The following is an 18,818-nucleotide window of genomic DNA, read 5'->3' on the forward strand; positions in this document are numbered from 1 at the left end:
CATTAAAATTATTACTATTATATATTTTGCATTATATGTATTATAATATATATAAAATATAAAATATATAACGTATAATATATAATATATACATATACACATTACATATATATTTGACTATTGCATACCTAATATACAAATTTAGCTGAATTACTTTTCCTCAAATACATATTTTCAATTTCTTTATTTCAAATTTACAGTGTAAGGACTTATCTTCAATGCTGCACAACAGCTTTAGAAACTTGAATTGCAGGTGTCAAAAAAGATAAAGGAAATGAGTTGACTTCATATGCATGCACCAAAATTATGAGAGGCTCAAACAAAGCATCCTGCAAGCAGTTTTCCTCAGTACACTTCAGCTGTAAGTACCACAACAGTATCACTCAGGATATGCTGACAGTTGAAGTAAGGAGGGGGATAAAACTTGAAATAAGCCGTGAAAATAACAATACTAAGAGGATGAAACCACAGGCAATAAAAGGATAGAAAATCCTTCAGTTTTCCTCCAGCACACCTGAGTACAACATTGTACAACATAGTTATTTACCTGAGAATATTTGGTACGTATAGTCTTTTGAAACCCATTGTAAATATAAATTGCTCCAGAGTTTTGATTTTCCAGTGGTGCACCTATTACAACATCATTAAAGCCATCCAAGTCAATGTCTGTAAGTGCTGCAATTGCTGATCCAAAGCGAGCATTTTCTGAACCTTGTGGGCCTTCCAAAAGCTCTTGTTGATCCAAAATTCCCTTTATAAAAGGAAAAAGAAGAAAAAGCCAAAACATAATTATCATGACACCAGATTAGACATAGCAGCATTATCTATGTGCATTGTTTTTTGCTTTTTTTTTTTTTCCCCCAGTACATTCCCCTTGGACTGCTCAACCCTGAATTCCTTCCCCATTGTATTGCCCATTCAGTTTGCATTATGTCTCAGAGTCTTGGCAAGCATTGCACAGCAAAATTAAAGCATGCTATCCAGAGTACTAACAGCAAATATAACCATATGTATAAAGCTTAAGTGCTCTCACTGTCCTCATCTGACTGTTCTGAAAGTTTCACAATACATTGAAAAATACAGTTTCCAGTTTTGGATTACCAGTTTTTATGCAGAGGGAATGGAAATTATGTAACTGGACATAATTCTTTGAAATAGAAATGGAATTTCCTAACTATACTAATGCAAAAAACATGTGTTCAAATGGTAAACTCCTGACCTCTCCAGTGCCAATGAAGAAAGGAAGGCTGGAGATCTTTAGAGTTAAGTAATCGCATTTATATTACCTTAAATCCAGCTCTTTGGCAAGTATCAACCTCATCTCCAACCTAAGTTATCACACTGTGCTCAAAATTTTATAAATACCAGCCAAGTTATTTGTTCAAAATGACTAGAAATGTGTAATTTACGCAACATAAACACAGTTTCGCAAATTCAGGTTTCGTTTTCTGTTTTTAAACCACTCTCTCACCATATTTAACTTTTAAGTAATTTTAAGTCCAATATTTGTCAAAGATTAAAATTTGTAAGGACAGGCTTTCAATGTACTCATTTTCTGAAACATGAAAAAAACCACCATCCTTGTATATTTTTTTGTCTCATTTCACAGTCACATTGACCAATCCAGCTGCCAACAGTACTTCATCGACCTTAAAATTGCCCCAGAGTACCAGCTTCATCGTGCTTCAGGATAATTGGACCCTGAGCACTTCTAAAGAGGATGGCACTTCATTTCTGTTTGTCTGATTGTAATTTACCTAGTAAAATGCCATGTTTGCTAACAGCTGCCATTAATAGGAAAAATTTACTTTGTGTATTAAGACATCCATGACTGTTTGTGAGACTGTTCAGAACTACCAGATTTTTCAGGATGCTTAATACAAACATTCTGAAAACACCTACCACAGACCTGAACAAAAAACATCACATAAATAGCACAGCTATGCTGACAAAGGAGACAAGTATTAGCAACCACCCACTGTAAGGTCCATGAAACAACGCATTGGCAGAACTGTGTTTATTAGAACTATTCTAGGAATACAGTCAGGTTCTGAACAGATTTCCTAAAATTACACAGAAAATTAATTAGCGGAAGCCACAAGCTAAATCTTATAGAGAAACAGTCAACTTGCATTGCATTCATATACTGTGTCCAGCATAGTCCCTAAAACCAGGGTCAGGAAGGAGCGAGTTGCAGCAGTCAGCCCTTAATCACTAATACTGCTTAGCTATTAGCTTGCCTCGTGGCTCTCTTTCAGACTGCTCCAGCTGGCTTATTACCAGATTATGTCCATGAGTGGTTCTGGGGAGAGTTTGCACCTGCTTCTGAAAAGCAGGACAGGAAAGACTGTGCTGGGAAGGGTTCCATCTGCATCCTCTGACCAGACAGCCTTTGCATCACTTACCCCTGCCTTTACACTACACCTCAGGCAAAGCACATGTTCTGTGTGTCTTAATAAAAACACTGCTCTCAGCATTTCAAATGCTCGGAGAAAGATAAACAAAATAAAGGCCCAGAAAAAGTCTGGAGCCAACGGATTTTTTGCATAGCTGTGTCCAGCCTCTGCAAGAGGGCAGTGCTAAGCAATGCTACCCTTGGGCCACAGATCACTCCTTAGATCATTCTCTGATTTAACAGAACAGATGTTGTCACCAAGTTCTGATTGGACTGCCCTGATAAAACTATAATCCAGGGGAAAACAGTGAATCCCAGCTGAAAGTGAAAATGCCAGAACTCATTATGGAAGGATATGCAAGAAGCCAATTCCAGGTTTGCTACATGTCCATTCTTACCTTTGTGATGGAAAACATATATACTCTCCCTTCCTCTTTCTTCAGGTCATTCATAAACATTGGTGCACCTACAAGCAACACGTCTGTCACAGAGTCCTTGTCAACATCCACTGAACATACCACGCTGCCAAAATAGGAGCCAATCTGAAAACCAGTAAAAAACTGAGTTTTTATGTGGATTTTGCAAAGCATAATGCTTTAACATCTGAACCAGAAAACTCTTAAACCTGAAAAAGGCATAGTAGTAATGAAACTGCCCATTGGCATGAAACTATTATATAGCATACTCCAGTATTTTATGAATCACAACCGTACTATTTGTTCACTGCTTCTGCCTAGTAGTTGCTACCATGGCCTTACTACTAAACAACAAGAACGAAAACAGAGAACAAACAATGGAAGCTATGCTTTTTATATTAAACTGCACACATTATACTCCGCTATCTCTGTCTTACAAAGAAGAACAAAGCAAACTGAAGCCATCTAAGCTTTCCATTCTTTCCAAAACTGAGTAAAAGAAAAAACTTCCAAATTTCTCCCTTGATGTCATCTACTTCACAGCTTCTCAGGCAGAGTGGAGCTCACCAAATCTCTCCCAGTTAGATGCGCTGACAAAATTGTACATTATGTGGCTTTGTGTATTATCTTGTACCACTAGTAGAATGACATCATAAAATATGCTTCAGTTAACCTCATGAAGTCTAGTGGTAGAGAAAAATGCAAGTAGGATGCTAAGTGCACTGGAGAAAGGAATTTTTCAAGTACTGCAATCTACTCCTCTATCAATACGAACAGATACCTTCAAAATCTGCAGTCATAAATAAAATATACTTGCCTGTTCACCTCTCTGGGACTGCACAATTGAGATATTACCTTGGCTGTCAACATCATAAACCACAACCCTGCCAGTGTAGTTGGATCTTGGTGCACCAGCAACAAAATAGATGGAACTCTGAGTTGAGAGAACAGCAACTGAATATCCTGGGGGAAGAAGACAGCATATAACATGTGAGAGTCTGTTTGAGAGTCAGGTTGTCAGCTGGTTATCCATAAAGGCACAGATGACTCAGTCTGGTGCATTAGTGGCAAAGGATGGTGCCTACAGATGGGAACTGAAGTTGTCCCATATGCATCAAACCGCTTCTGGAACAAACAGAGGCACAGAGATCAAATCGAAGAATGTTTGCAGACCAGCATGGACAATAGCCTAGCCTAAACATAGACCATTACAATGTCAGTTTTATGAAGGAGATAGGAAAAATTGCACAAAGAGTATCCTGGGAATGAAGAAATAAAGAGAAACTTGAGATAAACATATGAGCCAGTGTTCCAATCAGGGAGAAATACCTAGCTTTGGCAAAGCCCTCATTGCATTTTCTCACAACTCACAAAACCACAGCCCAGTACTTTGGCTGAACACAACAGACCATAATAGCTTGTCAGCTGAAGGGCTTAGTTGGTTGAATGTCTTTCAACATTTTAATCCTCATTCACATTATTCTAACATTTATTTGCTTTCAGGAAACATCTTTTAGTGCCCACAGATATCTTACAATGTATTAGCACTGTAAGGATAGTTTTACTACACATTTTACATTTCTGTGATTTAACTACACCAGATTTATTTTAACACAAGAAAACAAAATCACTCTTTCTAAAGTCTGTAACTAAACTGAGTAACAAAATCCCAGTGACTGGGCAGAGCATGCAGGTCTTCAGCAAGCTGTTGTACAAAGCAAGAAGCACAGACCAAAGGGATTATGCCTTGGTCATTACATTTATCGGTCTTATACAGGTTTGTGTGCAGTTAATTTGTGACTGTTTTTCCAGGAAGAGAATGTCACTGGAAGCTTAAATTTCAAAACAAGATTTTATTCCACAGCTTAAGGCCACAAGTTCCTCATTCAACACAGCCACTTGAAATGAGAAGGTGTAGTGCAAAATGTAGGCCAAGCTAGCAAGCTGTGATGAGCTAGCAAACCCTTTAGCATGGGTTCCTCACTGACACTGGGGAGATTCACTGGGGAACAGAAAGAGGGAAAGGAAGGAAATGAGAGTACAGCAACAGTACCAAAGGAGGAGTAAGAAAAGATAGTAACATTGTTTGCTCAAAAAAGAGTAAGCATGATGCTCTAGATAACGTCTAGTGGAGAAGTGCTGCACAGAAATGACCTGACCTTTCAGGAATTATTCTAACAGAGAGAAAAGTAAAAAAATCTGAATCTATCAGACATACAAAAAAGCTACTGCTTTCTAAACTATGTTTAATAATTTCATTGTGTCAGATACAAGTACTGCTAACTCATAGGGAAAAGTGTAAATATCAGTGGGAAAAATAGCACCTCTTTAATAACTTCACACATTAGAAAGCCATAGTTGATAAACACAGTGCTATTATTCAGGAACAAATTGCTAGCATGCATATTGTAGCTTTGCAGAAAACATTTCAATGAACTGAGAAGACAAACTGCCTGGCTTCACTGGGCCACAAAAGCATGTGTCAGAACATGAATGGGAGTTATAAATAAGATCTCTGCTAAACTGTTGTGTTATGCCTAAAACTATAAAATTGACTGGAAAAGGCCAAGAAATGAAAAAGCACAGATGAAACTACAAGTCAATCAACTGCCATGTGCAACTGAGAAAGTACATATAAATATTAAAAGAGAAGTTATCCACTACTACAAACTGGCCTTTTCTCAAATCTCATGATTTTTTTGGATTTGTGACAGAACGTTTCGGTTTTTTTTCTTCCAGCTTAGCATTTTTGATAGGAACAGAATTTTAAAAACACAATAAAACACTTCATTCAATGTTCCAGTAAATAAAATATTTTTGCATACAAAATTCTTTTCTTTGCAGATCACTTCTTAATGGGAATGAGAGATAAATTTTCCAACTTATTCACCAGAAGCTCGATGCATTTCCAGATTTGCATTTTAGTCCTTTACCTAGATATGAACTATGATTTCGGTCCTGCAGAATTTTCTCAAACACATTGCTTGGAAAAATAGTAACTTTGTTTGAAGACTCCTGAACTACTGTTCCACTCCAGTCATAAGCCCCAACAGCACCCAGCAGCAGGACGTCCTTTAAAAAGTAAAAATCAACACTTTAGAGCTGCTTATTTCAGAAAAGTGTGAACAACAACAACAAAAAACAACACCAAAAAGCTGAAGTTACCATATGTAATTATATAAAACATCACTGTGTTTTGAGGTAATGATGTGCATTCTACTGACTACAAGCAGTCGACGTGAGTTGTTTAGTTTTCACTTGCATGCTGGACCTTACTACCCTATTAAAAAGGATTTCCACCCTTCTATTGCAAGAGGATAAGTGACAGCTTTAGTGCCTGAGCACTGCAACCCATCTTTCCTACGCCTGGCTTCTCTAGAGCTGGTCTTGCTCAGCATACACTTTTACAAACTCATGATCCTTGGAAGAGTGTCAAAACTGATTTAATCAAGATAATCTTAAAATTGATTAGCATGAAGAATTGATCTGATTTATTATAGTAATTTCTAAATGAAATGTTATTTAAGCAACTATTATTGATTTTATAAATATTGGAGAAGTTGTTTTCTGACTATTTATATAGAGGTCAGAGCCCAGAAATACACTATCATTACAGTATGGTTTCAATTCTTCTGAGTTATTCAGCTGCAGAATGTCAACTTCAGTGACTGAATTTCTCATAATAGGTGAACTCAAAATTGATGAAAACATTAGATTAACTTTCTCAAAATCATTACAGTGAAGTGGTACGAATACATGTAGCTGTCACTTAGCTTCACTTATGAACAAATATTTTGTCTTTTTGAGAGAACGTACCACATGTTAGAAGTCAATTTTGTGTTTTTCAGGTAAAAAAAAAAAAACAGGATAATTTGACATTCTCCTGGTTATAACAATCTTTAAAAAATTATCAATTTAAAATCTTACACTGTCGTGTTTCAATGCAGTATGTCTATCAAATAAAATCTACTTATACCATTGAATAATTAAATTCATATACCTTTTTTTGTGAGAAATATGCGCTGAAGCCCACCTGAGACATTTCCATTTGGAATGTATCACCTTGATCTGTACCTGGTAAAATAAATGTTCACATACAGTTAACCCAACAGAAGCACAGAGAGAGATCCAATCCTGCTGCTTACAAGTATAACTTTATAGAGTCCCTATGTAATTCCATCTTTTCTCCAATTCACCATTTCTGTTAAAACATTTGCAAACAAATGAAATCAGATAAAATGTTAAAATATTTTCACAGTGTTGCATGGAGCCATGTTACAAGACTTCTCCAAAAGAGGCAGATGATAAGGATGGCCTGGGTCAGCCTGCATGATACTGGCACCGTAGCTAATCAGCTTTTATGTTCTATAGGACAAGTAACAAGAATTCAAAAGAAATACTCAGCAAAACTCTAGAAAGTGAAGCTCAACTGATTCACTTGAATTTAGTAACACTAAAGCTACAAAAAGCTCTGTAGCATGAGCTGAGGTCAAGTCACAGGTCTCCTGAGGAAGGCGCGAATTTGACTTTAAAAAGCTGGGTGTCAGGAGAATGAAGTGTCTCTGGTCCACAGCTGGTATACCCTCATCCAAAACACACATGGATGATGCCAGGAATGGAGTCCACCAGAAACCACATGGATTGCATTACCGTAGCTTTTCAGCTTTGTAAAAGGTAACTCAATCTTCTGACTTGCTTTTTATCTTTATTTTTGCTTAACATTAACAAACACAAGCAGAAAGATCCCTTCACTGTCCGGTGATGGCAGCTCTAAAAAAATTTGGATGCACATGCACAAACCCTTGGCTGATGCCTGAAACTGAGGACTCAAGTGAAATTTTCAGAAACTGAGGAACAATTCCCACTAATTTGCAGAAAAGTGAAGCTCAGGGTTATAAGGGCTTTAGTAGCTTGTACAAACCATAGCCCTCCTGGGGAGCCTCAAACATGAAGCAGTTCCAGCTGCTCCTTCTGACATCAAGGTGAAGACAAACAAAATTCTCACTCCCGAGATGGGAGAATCTTATCTAATATTTCAGAGACATTGAGTATTTTACCTTCTATGCTAAAAATACGCTCTCCAAGTGTTCCTGCTTCTTCCAGTAGTGCAGCCTCAGATGACACATTAAAGAAATACTTGTCTGTTGGATGACTAGCAATTCCTTTGATTTCTTTAATTAAGTTTTTAGTATCAAGTTCATTCCTGATTAAGTATCCCAAAACCTTGGGGGAAGAGGGGGAGAAACAACATAGAAAAGCAGGGGATATCATGTTGTTACTTCATTTCCTTGTGTATCACTTGAGTAAGCATTCCAAATATGACAACAAAAATAAAACTAATTTCATTTATATTAAGGAACTGCTAATGTTATTATACCTTTACAATGGACCACTCACAGAAGAAATACATAAACCAAAGCAAAGAAGAAATCCACTTATCAAATTAAAACATTTCTGCTTTTTTTGCCAATTAAAGAGGTCCTATATTTCACTAACTCATGAAGATACATTTAACCAAATTTAAGTTACTATGTTATTATATTATATAATTATTACATATAGAACATAACACACAATAATATGGTCTTTCCAAATCTGCCATACTATAAGTAATTATTACTTACAGCAATGCCAAATCTTGTTATATTGTCTTCATTGCATCTACCTATCACAGTTTTCAAGTTGGAGCCGTCATGCGATTCACCGTCTGTCACAACAACCATTACTTTGGTGGCTGTAGGCCGTCCCCCTGACTCAGCTGAGAAGGCATGCTGTCTGTTATAAAACAGTGGGTTTACCAGATTGAAATTCACAACAGATGGAATTATATGTATATATACCAATGAACACGTCTATCACTGACATAGAAAAAGGAGAATCTATATTTTGTAATACCAGAATATCTAGGAACTGCCTAAACTAATTTCAAATAAAAAGGGATAAATATTAACAGTATGCAAATTTGGACTCCACTGAAGGTTGATTCTTTCCTTAAATAAGATTTTCAAGATTATTTAGACTTCCAGACGCTTATGCCTACAGCCCTGTCTAGATCCAATCACAAAATAGCATCTGCCTATTGAGAAACGCACCTGGATTCTATGTGTGTCCAGAATTCACAGTATATCATTTAAATATTTTTCAATTTTTTTCATGCTACTAGTGATGCAGTGACAAACTGACAGCAGAAAAGGGACTTCTTTTCCCTGTATTTAACAAACATGACCTGAAAACTCATATGTTACCACTTCCATTAAATTTCTGGAATTTTTTTACTACTTTCAATTATTTTATATCTCTCCCAAAACGTTTTCAGTGGTGCTTGATGTGAGATGTATCTATTGGGTACCAGAAATACTTAGAATCATAGAATCATAGAATCGTTTGGGTTGGAGGGACCTTTAAGACCATCTAGTTCCAACCCTCTGCTATAGACACCTCCCTCTAGACCAGGTTGCTCAAAGCCCCATCCCGCCTGGCCTTGAATGCTTCCAGGGTGAAGACATCCACAGCCTCTTGGTGTCATCTGCCCTCAGCATGATGCCATTTGCAAATTACAGAATCACAGAATGGCCAAGGTTGGAAGGGACCTCAAGGATCATGAATCTCCAACCCCTCTGCCTCATGCAGGGCCACCAACCTCCACATTTAATACCAGACTAGGCTGCTCAGGGCCCCATCCAATCTGGCCCTGAACACCTCCAGGGATGGGGCATCCACAGCCTCTCTGGGCAGCTCTCTCTGTAAAGAACTTCCCCCTGACATCTAACCTAAATCTTCCCTCCCTCAACTTAAAACCATTTCCCCTTATCCTACAGTTATCAACCCTTTCAAAGAGTTGATTCCCCTCCTGTTTGTAGGCTTTCTTTAGGTACTGAAAGGCTGCAATGAGGTCACCCCGCAGCCTTCTTTTCTCCAGGCTGAACAAACCCAGCTCCCTCAGCCTGTCTTCACAGGGGAGGTGCTCCAGTCCCCTGATCATCCTAGTGGCTCTCCTCTGGACCCTCTGCAATGGCTCCCTTTCTTTCTTGTACTGGGGGCTCCACACTTGGACACAGTACTGCAGATGGGGCCTCACAAGAGCAGAGTAGAGGGTGACAATTGCCTCCCTGTCCCTGCTGGTCACCCCTCTTCTGATGGAGCCCAGGATACCATTTGCCTTCTGAGCTGCAAGGGCACAGTGCCAGCTCATGTTAAGTTTTTCATCTATCAAGATCCTCAGGTCCTTCTCTGCAGGGCTGCTCTCAAGGACTGCTCCTTCCAGTCTGTACAGATGCCTGGGATTCCTCCGGCCCAAGTGCAAAACTCTGCACTTTGCTGTGTTGAACCTCATCAGGTTCACCCGGGCCCACCTTTCCAGCCTGTTGAGGTCCCTCTGAATGGCATCCCTTCCTTCCGCTGTGTCAACCGCACCACTCAGCTTGGCGTCATCACAAACTTGCTGAAGGTGCACTCGATTCTTACATCGATGTCATTGATGAAGATGTTAAAGAGCACCGGTCCCAAGACAGACCCCTGGGGGATGCCGCTCGTTACCAGCCTCTACCTGGACATGGAGCCATTGATGACCACCTTTTGTCTGTGGCCTTTCAACCAATTTCTTATCCATCAAGTGGTCCACCCATCAAATCCACATCCCTCCAATTTGGAGATAAGGATGTGGAGGAGGACCATGTCAAAGGCCTTGCTCAAGTTCAAGTAAATGACATTGGTTGCCATTCCCTTGTCCACCGATGCCGTCACTCCATTATGGAAGGCCACCAGATTGGTTAAGCATGACCTTCCCCTGGGGAAGCAATGCTGGCTGTCTTGGATCACACGCTCGTTCCTCATGTGGTCTAGCATGTCATCCAGGATGATCTGTTCCATGATCTTCTCAGGCACAGAGGTGAGACTCACTGGCCAGTAGTTCCCAGGGTCCTTGTTGCTCCCTTTCTTGTAAATGTGAGTGACGTTACCCTTCCTCCAGTCATCTGGGACATCACCTGACAGCCACGACTTTTCAAGCATGATGGAGAGCGGATAGAACCACCTCAGCCAGCTCAAAACCCTGGGATGCACACCATCTTGCCCCGTAGACTTGTACACATTCAGTCTCATGAGGTGGTCTCAGACCTGCTCTGTCCTCAGAGTGGGGGGGAATTTACCACCCCAGTCCCCACCTAGAGGTTTAGGGATGCAGGGCTTAGGAACGTGAGAAGTACTGGAATCCTGACTGCCAGTGAAGACCAAGGCAAAGAATTCATTCAGTACCTGAGGTTAACGTTAAGGACTTGATTTCAGCAAGCTGAATTTACGTATCCTTGCCCTGCACTGCAGTTGATGCTACATATGTACCCAATGTACAGTTATTTGCATGTACCTATTTACAAATACACCTCCTTGGAGACTCTAAGGATGTGTGCTCTCAGAAGGAACAAAATTCAGGATGTGCTCCTTGCCTTGTGAGGTAAGTTATGATAGAAATCACACCACAGTAATCGTCACCACATTTTACCTTGCATAATCAATGGCTTTGAAAGTATTAGTCAGATCTCCTCCCTGTTGAAACGTTTTTTCTGTTGCATTAACAACATCATCCTTTGTTCGGTACTCATTCAACTTGAACACTACACGGGGATTATTTGCATACTGAATTAAACCCACCTATAAAATGAAAGATTTACGTTAAATTACCATGTATTACAATCACTTAAATGATGTCAGGATGCATATCTATTTGTCAAGCAGGAGCAGAAGATTTGCAGATGCATACCATTTTATCTCAACATATAAAACCAATTTATACTAACTAATTTGGAAAGCAAAAAAATCTAAATACTCTTGAATCTTACATCATTTATTATGGACTACAATATGTTAATGCAAAGAATTTGAAATAGTAGGCATTTAAATGTTTGGTTACTTCTGGAAGAGCTTAGGAACAGCAGTAACACAGTGAGCTATGCAAAAATCAGAAAATAGCAAGAATTCTACAAGCTGACAGCACCTCATTTTCATCTTTTCTAGGGAAGTCCTAAGGGTTAGTTTCTTGACAGCACTGCAAACCTTACTTACTTTCAATACAGGTGAATGCTATGGAAATACGTTAAGATGTACATGTAACATGAAAGAAAAAAAGAAGGGAAGATGGTAAAGGTAAGGTTTAGAAAGGACTCATGACGCTGAGCAGGAAGCCTGACTTTTAAGCACCTCACTTCCAAAGTAGCCCAATGAAGAAGGCAGCCTTTGGGAGAGAGATTTCCAGTGCCCAGACTTTGTTCCCAGAATTGTTTATGGAAAATGGACAGCTGCAAAGACAGAAAATGTTTAAAAACAGGAAACAAAATTTTCCTTACCATCATCAGAATAAAATGAGAAAAGAATCAAAGATCAGACAACAATCAAGTGGGGAAAAACTCCTATTTTAAAGATACAGCAGTTGGAAAGTAAAAGCCACATGAAAACCTCCCACAAAAAAACAAAACAAAACAAAACAAAACAAAAAAAAAAACCAAAAACTCAACAAACACACACACACACAAATTTACTTATACCACATTTCCACAGACTACATTTTAATTATTTTTATCTATCATATTATCTTATATATCTAGAAGTGATCTGTGTCCATTATACATAATTTAGACTTCTATTTAAGTTGGTCTGCATTTGGTATCAAATTACTAGTCACTTTTGGAATAAATAAGGTGTGAGACTAAAAAACAACCAACAAACAAAATACCCAGTACTGAAAGATAAAGGACAACTGCATTATCTATGGCCTTGGGGGAGTTACTATTGTTAAGGTAAAATAAATGTGGTTTTCTTTAAAATTGCCAGAATTTGCTAGTAAAATCCACTGCTTCCTTCCCATGATCCTTATCCCAAGGTTGCATTTTACTTACCTGGGTTTTGTTAATGCCTATATCTAAACCTTGGACAAATTTCTTCAAAAATGCCCGCACAGCATCCCAGGGATAAATGCTGTTTGACTCATCACAAACCACTACAATATCTATGACGGAAGAACACTCTAAAAAAAGGGGAAAAAAAGCGTACATCACTCTCAATTTACTCACAAGTCTTCAATGAAATCAAGAGGAGCATATCTAGGTCTCACAAAGGCAGCACTTCAGACAAGGAAGGTTCCATCTGAATGAAGACTCAATGATATCATATGCAGATTTTGAGTCGGTAACAATTTGCACTGCTCCAGTGCAGAGCCTCTGAATTCAGAAGAGTGAATCCAGATTCTTACCAGCATTAGATCAGTATCCGTGAATCTTCCTTTATGTCAGAAAGGCTTATTTTAAGTCTCCATATACATTTTTTCTAAAATCCCAAATTAAAGTGTCCCCAACACAATATATCTTAATTTTGCTTGATCCATTTTTTTTACTGAATCTGTTTTATAAATGTTGTCTTACTTTGAATAGCAGGAGAAAAGCTTCTTAGAATCTGGAAACTTGGGCTGATTTCAGAACAGACTCCTGTTGCATAGTACTGGCTTCCACACTGCTGTGCCCACAAGGGGCCACAAGTCTTTAAAAGTAATAACAAGAATAAATTATAAAATAACAAGTACTGGTCTCACTGCATCCATATACAAAAGCACAATAAGCTGGATGAAAGGAAGATGGGATAAGATGAGCCCCCACGGGTTATCAGGCTGAGTCTCTTGCTGTCACCACAACAACATCAGACAATCCCCTTCGTGTACATTCTCATAAAAAGGACTCTCTATTTGTGGCCATTCTGAAGTCTTTGCAAGCTCCTTCTTACAGAGCATTTGCATCTATAATTTCTAGTGTGACACAGTCTGCCAGGAACTTGTGCTGCTTTATTAATCTGCCTGCTCTACAAACTATTGGCACAAAACTAGGGTTCATATTTCCAAGTTGCTTTCAACCATGTGGTGGAGTTCTTCTATTAAACCAGGAGGTGGCATTATATCCACGAGCATCTTCATAGCTCCAGACAGCACGCTCTATTAGCCCACACAGTGACAGGACTGACAAGCCTTAAGATCACTGCATCTGCACATGGATTTATTAATTTGAGAAGACTTGTTCCCAAGGGAAACTAACTTTGCCAAAACATTTGTGAGCTGAGTTTCTTCATGACTCCCCAGTTTACACAATCTGACTTAGCTGCAGGCTGCTTCTGAAAAGATATTTGGCCCCTGCCTTCCTCAAAAGTAAGCTTGCTCTGCAGAAAATGATCTCTACAAAAAGAAAATTTTCCAGCTGATCGTATAAAAGTGAGAACTCTGATCTTAGAGGTATTTCTACAAAAGTAACTAGATGAAAAGACAAATACAGAGACAGTACTTTATCATCAGGATATTTGGGAGGTTCTTATTGAAAGAAAATTATATTAGGAGAAAACATATGACTTCTGTCAACAGTTCCGAAAGAAACTGTGTCCAGTTCTGGGCTTCCCGGTACAAAAAAGACAGCGATCTCCTGGAGAGTGTCCAGCAGCCACAAAGATGATAAAGGGCCTGGAGCATCTCTCCTGTCAGGAATGGCTGGGAGACCTGGATCTGTTCGGCCTTGAGAAGACTCACAGGGGTTCTAATCAATGTCCATAAATACCTAAAGTGCAGGAGGCAAAGGGACATAGCCAGACTTTTCAGTGGCGTGTTGCGATAGGACAAGGGGAAATGGCCATAAACTGAAGCACAGGAAGTTCTGCACAAATGTGCATAAGAACTTCTTCACAGTGAGGATGACAGAGCACTGGAACAGGCTGCCCAGGGGGGGCTGTGGAGTCTCCTTCTCTGGAGATATTCAAGACCTGCCTGGATGCCTACCTGTGCGACCTGCTGTAGGGAACCTGCTTTGCAGGGGGTTGGACTCAATCTCTGGAGGTCCCTTCCAACCCCTACAATTCTGTGATTCTATGAAATGATAGCTCCCATGCAAATACTTTCTGATTCACCTATCAATTCTGTCAAAGTCAAAAGAGTCTGGATAACAGAAAATGCACCATCTCCATGTCAATAGTGAAAGGAGAGCAATAGAAACATTATCCTTTTGACAAGAATGCTGAAGAGAAAAAGAAGTAACTAAAGGCAGAAATTAATAAAAAATGACATAAATGTCAGACAGGAATATCAGTGGCAGATGGCATCAAAATATTCTAATATATTTTATAAGATAGCAATATTTCTAGACAAAAGAAACTGATTATACCTATAGATAAGTGCAAGTGTTCTAGTGTGGTTACAGTCAGAGAAGCAAGATGCACCATTAGTGCAGTGGAAAACTGGTAGGTCAGATAAGTAGAACTGATGAACTTGAAAAGTGGAATATCAGAAAGGGGAAAAGATTTGTCCTTAAGGACTGCTCCTACGAACTTTGAATGCAAACTGGGAGCTCTCTGGATGGAAGAGACCAAGGAGCAGATGGATCACGTGCTGACTGATTACAAGGTGGCACAAAGGCAAATGTGGCATGAATGGCCTGGAGGTATGTAACAAGAAGCACTTGCAATTGGACAGGGAAGTACTAAATACACTGTGCTGTGTCCAGGAGAGATTCATGTGGAATACAGCATACATCTGGTTTGCAGTATTCAAGACAGATATATTTTAAAAACCTCATTTCATCCAAAAACCTGTTTGACCAGCAAAGAAAAGAATGAAAGAGAATGCCGTATTAAATACTGAAGTGAGATTTTATATCCTGGGGATTGGTGGGAGCTCCTTCAAATTACTGAACAACAGTGTCCCAAGAACAAACTGCTAGGAACGAAGCCTGGAAGTTAAAAAAATAAAAATTTGTTAGCCATCAGAGGAATGAAACTCTTAAACACTATTCAGCAGGACTAAGCCTTCCTACAAAAAAATGTAACAAGCATGTGCAAATGACTGCCCGGTTGTTAGATCACTGTGGGAAGCAATCACATGACATCAAAAAGCTGAACACACAGAGCCCTCAAGCTGCAACACAGACATGCCAGGATCTGAGCAGTCTGGAAAGAGCTCTGAAGAGGAGCAGACATGGGCACAAAAGTTTGGAGCCTGGGAGAGAGGCAGCCACGGGAGGATGAAGCATGAGCTGGATAGGAAGTCCTGAGCATGGTACAGAGAGCCCATTGCAGAGCCCAGCTCCCAGAGATGTGTCCCAGAGTGAAGTCCTGGTTGGCAGCAACCTGCAATTAGGAGCAAAGATAGTCTCCACTTATTGATCAATGCTAGTGTATGTAAATGACAGGGCTTTTGAAATTCAAGGCAACTGAGACACAGATAAGCACCCATCTCTAATACTCACTCTTTCAGAAAGAACTTCCTTTCCCAAAGATGTGACAAATAGTTCATGCCTTAGCATTCCACTTTTTTCCTGTGTGTTTCGCTTTGCCTTGCTACTTCATGCAGTTTGGATAATCATCAGAGCCACATGAATCGGGAAATTCTTTTTAACTGAAAAAGTTCACGTATTGCTAGAAAATGCATTTTTTCCTTTGTGAGATGTTTTATACTGCCTCAGTCACTGATACTGGTTAAAGTAGTTATGCAGGGGACAGTGTTAATTTTAATTAGAGATATTACTCAAAAGATAGGATCACACAGTCCATCTGTGTGAGAACAGAGAACTGTTGCTGTACTCTGAGCTTATGATCCACCTAAGTAACACTAATAGAACTGCTGGAAGGCTTGTAATTAAATCTGCATCTATCGTAGTAGTTCAGTGAACTGGGTTATATGGTGGTGAATATAAACAGTTGAATAATTTCATGATTACTAGGAAGATGCAACTGAAAAATAACAAGCTTAAAGGGATGTTCAAATCTCATTTTCCAATACTGTTTCACTTGATTACCATTTGTACATCATAAACTGGTACATATCTACTTTTCAAGAGTTTTCAATCCTATGGCTAACTGTATAACTGTGTACAAAACAGGCCTGAATTTACTCTCAGTTACTACATCCCAATTGCACAGAATTCTAGGAGAAGTTTTCACAATATACACATAAAAACTCACTCCCTCTACTTCACTATTCAAATAAACCACACTGCTAAAGCAAAAAGCAGACCCACAGGACTGGAAATCCTGCATGGATCCTAGGAAATAAGAGCTTGACTTTAATCATCCGAAGTATGTATTTATCAAGGCTGCATAATGAAACACATCTGGCTCAGGCTTAACTAGAAACTACAGAAATTCTAGTTTCTTCACTGTCTTCATGAATTTCTGTATCTATTGAATGTATCCTCAATACATACCAAAAATCCTCCTGTTTTTGAGTTCTGGATCAGTGTCAAGCCAAGGTTCATGTCTTCCTTTATCTCAGTTACATTTGGAATATTTATTAAAGCTGAAATAAAAAGAAAAAAAAAGTGGCAAAACAGTAGCTGAGGAACAGAAGCAATTCAGTAAGTTACAATTCCTTTGTGTCTTAGAATCTAACATGCTCCTTCCAAACACCTGCATAATATTTTGAGACAAAAAAATGAAAACTAATCTTTGTCATAAATTTGCTAGCTAGTAATAGACATTAATTAAGTAGGGCCATTTAAAGTACCTGCTCCCAAAAGAGCAAAGGCACAGGAGAGGAAGAAATTGTCTTCCTTCCAACTAAGCATTTTTGGCTGGCTTCATAGATGCAGCTGAGCAGCTCCTGTTACATTCCTCAGGATACTAAGGCTGCCCTTATCCAGTAGCACATTTCAGACAAAAATGTGAAAGAAACAGTGGAGAACAGATATGTCACCACAATTAAACATGAAGAACACATCTAAACTATTATACTGTGCTGTACTTATTTTCACTGTACGCAAAAGGGAATCTCATACTTAGTCTATAAACACACAAAGCAAAAATGCCTTCATACATTGACCAAATGAAATTTGAAATGAGAATGTAATAAGAATCCCCAAGTATTAAGTAAATGTCTTATAAATATTAATACTGCTAACCCTGTTAACAGGGCTGCTACAAATGACAAAGAATGTAAGTGTTTATAAAGGCAGAACAAAAAGTGTTCCAGAAAAGATATAGAAAACTAATAATAATAGTAACCATATTACTAATTTTTTTTTTTTTTTTTTTAGTTTTATTTTATTAAAGAGCATATAAACACGAGGGAGAATGACTGTTTATGAGGGTGGATAGTGATAGAACAAGGGGGAATATTTTAAACTGAAACTTAAACTGAGGGGAGGTTCAGGTTAGATATTAGGAGGAAGTTTTTCACACAGAGGGTGGTGAAGCACTGGAACAGGTTGCCAAGGAGGCTGTGGATGCCCCATCCCTGGAGGCATCCAAGGCCAGGCTGGATGTGGCTCTGGGCAGCCTGGTCTGCTGGTTGGCAACCCTGCACATAGCAGGGGGGTTGAAACCAGATGGTCTTTGTGGTCATTTTCAACCCAGGTCATTCTACGATTCTATGATCATTAATTAAAAATACTTGAAATAAATGACAGAAAGATTAAAAAAAAAAGCTCACATCAGTATCATAAGGTCAATTGTAAAAAAATATGCGTAAACATTCACCAACAATTAATTTTAGAACTCAGAAACAGTTAAGTGAAAAAGACAAGAGAAAAATATTTTTATTCTTCAAGGAATCTGAGACCACTGAATACTGGACTTGTCATTGAAAATGAAATTCCTCTGAATTCCTCTTAAGCAACATTCATGCTTACACTGCTGTTATGTGCTTTTGCTACTGGTCTTACTAGCTTCCAGCTATTTCATTAGATAGATGCACCTGGTACAAAAATGAGAAAAGCCTGAATAATTGCAATGAGGCATTATGCACTATAACTTACCTTGCAAGTTCAATTTTTTACACGTGGTTTTGGGTGTACCAACAGGACATGCATAGATATCTCCGGTTCTATTTGCTGGATAGCCACTCCAGGGTGAGCCAACCAGCAACCTGAAACAACAGGAATGTATTTTACCATGCCAAAAGGGCCAGCAGCATTGACGCAATTAAAGCTGAGGGGATCAGGTAAGGAGGCTTCCACCAGATATAGCACCTAAGACTTTCAGGAGTTTTCTCCAGAGTT

At 38.9% G+C, this 18,818-nt stretch overlaps 1 protein-coding gene across 3 annotated transcripts in view; it reads right to left on the reverse strand.

The window, feature by feature from the left end:
- The window catches only part of ITGA2 (integrin subunit alpha 2), a 68,584-nt gene that overhangs the window by 23,501 nt on the left and 26,265 nt on the right, over positions 1-18,818 (reverse strand). For all 3 annotated transcript variants that reach the window (XM_042825613.1, XM_042825612.1, XM_042825614.1), the window contains 12 exons: positions 18,576-18,685; positions 17,028-17,119; positions 13,221-13,335; positions 12,699-12,826; positions 11,309-11,457; positions 8,436-8,586; positions 7,869-8,034; positions 6,812-6,885; positions 5,745-5,883; positions 3,629-3,774; positions 2,794-2,937; positions 548-751 (listed from right to left, as the gene is read on the reverse strand). In XM_042825613.1, the coding sequence (XP_042681547.1) occupies positions 548-751; positions 2,794-2,937; positions 3,629-3,774; positions 5,745-5,883; positions 6,812-6,885; positions 7,869-8,034; positions 8,436-8,586; positions 11,309-11,457; positions 12,699-12,826; positions 13,221-13,335; positions 17,028-17,119; positions 18,576-18,685 (1,618 nt within the window). The remainder of the gene's footprint in view (positions 1-547; positions 752-2,793; positions 2,938-3,628; positions 3,775-5,744; positions 5,884-6,811; positions 6,886-7,868; positions 8,035-8,435; positions 8,587-11,308; positions 11,458-12,698; positions 12,827-13,220; positions 13,336-17,027; positions 17,120-18,575; positions 18,686-18,818) is intronic.

This window comes from Centrocercus urophasianus, unplaced genomic scaffold (genome assembly GCF_019232065.1).
Source record: "Centrocercus urophasianus isolate 14NV4802_14NV808 unplaced genomic scaffold, USGS_Curo_1.0 seq_25, whole genome shotgun sequence".
NCBI classification, from domain to species: domain Eukaryota; kingdom Metazoa; phylum Chordata; class Aves; order Galliformes; family Phasianidae; genus Centrocercus; species Centrocercus urophasianus.